At 56.8% G+C, this 1,751-nt stretch overlaps 1 protein-coding gene across 1 annotated transcript; it reads left to right on the top strand.

Annotated features, from left to right (window-relative positions):
• Positions 1-382: 382 nt before the first annotated feature.
• Positions 383-1,150, top strand: LOC100283182 (transcriptional regulatory protein algP). Its single transcript, NM_001156084.3, has one exon. It carries the CDS (start codon positions 521-523, stop codon positions 914-916), a length of 396 nt encoding a protein of 131 aa, NP_001149556.2. The 5' UTR covers positions 383-520; the 3' UTR covers positions 917-1,150.
• The last annotated feature ends 601 nt before the right edge of the window (positions 1,151-1,751 follow it).

Genomic DNA, 1,751 nt, shown 5'->3' with positions numbered 1-1,751 from the left:
GGTGCGGCGGCGTCCTGGCATGGCAGGCATCATCATCTGACGGCGTCGTGGCCAGTCTAAAAAAGACACTGTCAGCCACAACAGCTTTATGCACGACGACGCTAAAAAAAGACACTCCTCTCCTCTCAACGGCTCGCTGTCCGTCCAGGATCCGGCCGCCCCGGCTCGCGCGGCGCAAGTAGCCGTTGCATTGCACGCGATACCCCGGTCCCATGTCCCATCCGATTCCGAGCTGGTCCGCCGGTGGCCCGCCGTTGCACTGGACACAAGGAATCAGGCCCAACGGCTAATAAGAACCCCAAAAGTATTCAAAAAACGGACCGCATCGGCCAGCCAGCGCCGCCTCGCCTATAAATACGTCGTCTCCTGCAACCTTCTCCCCATCACCAAGTTTTGGATTCCAGCAGCGGCGCCCCCAGGCCAGGCCCCACCCGCTCAGCCTCCTCAGCTGCCCAACCTTCTCCCCATCTGCTCAGCCTCAGCTGTCATTCCCGCGAAGCGCCGTCTCCCGGCTCTATCGATGGACCGAGTCGCCGCCCTCGTCGTCGCGCTCCTCGCCCTCTTCTTCGCCGCCGGGGCCACGGCGCAGGCCCCGGCCTCGTCGCCCAAGCGCACTCCAGCGCCAGCGCCACCCAGGACGGCCTTCCTCCCGCCGCCGCCGGCCAGGGCGCCTATGGCCTCCCCGCCCTCGCCTCCCGCGATGGCGCCGGTGCCCGCGCCCTCCGCCGGCGTGCCGGCCACGAGCCCCGTCGGCGCGGGAGCTGGTGACGACGCGATGGCCCCCGCCGGAGCCGCGGCGGCTCTGACTCCGGCTGCCGCGCCCGTCACGGAGAAGAGCGCCGCCGTCTCAGCCTCCGCCGCCGCCGCCAGCCTCGTGGCCATCGTTGCCGCCGTGGCAGCCGCCGTCGCGTTCTAGACCGGGACCGACCTTGGGACATCTGATATGTCGGTGGATCCGTGGAGGAGCTAGAGCTGCACTCTTTCTCTGCTGTGTGTGTTGGGTGTTTTCCTCCTCTTTTTTCGGATCCTATTTATTTGTTTATTCATTTGTTATTTCGAGGCTTGAGACGGAGATGAGGACGTGTAATCCTACCAATTTTTCAGACGGGAGCTGATTTCTATGCTTATGAGAAGATTTTATATTCTTTCATTACCAGTTTTGTCAATACACGAAGCCATGACAACAGCAACAGACGACTTTACCAGCCAAGCAAAACCGTAATAACGGTCGTCTAGTTATTCTTATATCTCATGGATTAAAAAAGATTGCAAGGATTTGAATGAGCCCCTAATAAAAACTTACTTGACAGAAAGAATCTTAGTGTTGGTGTCTTTTTGGCGCCAATCACTGCGTGAGAACCAGCGGAGCGGCTGGTAAAGTCGGACGATCCGCGACTTGGGGCAGGGTTTCCTGTCTGACAGGCCGGACGGTCCGTGCGTATACAGGGGGCGTGTGGCGCCTGAATCTCGGTCCCGGGAGGGATCCCGTCGGAGAGGAGAGATCTAAACTCCTCTAGGCTCGACAGGCCGACCTAAACTCCTCTAATCGACATATAGTATAAGAAATAAATTGAAAGACTAAACTAGAACTAGAATAAAACTACCTCTAATACAAGAAATAAATGTGAGATAAATTGATTATTACCGTATTTTCTGTATTTATAGAGGAGGGGGCTGGACCTGTTACAAACAAATTCCCTTAGCTAATTCCGCAAATCTAGCCAACAATTATAGTAATAAAACTTGAAACC

This window comes from Zea mays, chromosome 5 (genome assembly GCF_902167145.1).
Source record: "Zea mays cultivar B73 chromosome 5, Zm-B73-REFERENCE-NAM-5.0, whole genome shotgun sequence".
NCBI lineage: Eukaryota > Viridiplantae > Streptophyta > Magnoliopsida > Poales > Poaceae > Zea > Zea mays.
This window is presented reverse-complemented; position numbering and strand designations above follow the sequence as displayed.

Bases quoted from the DNA above. Each gene is read 5' to 3' on its own strand.
- LOC100283182 (NM_001156084.3), top strand. From the start codon at position 521: ATGGACCGAGTCGCCGCCCTCGTCGTCGCGCTCCTCGCCCTCTTCTTC.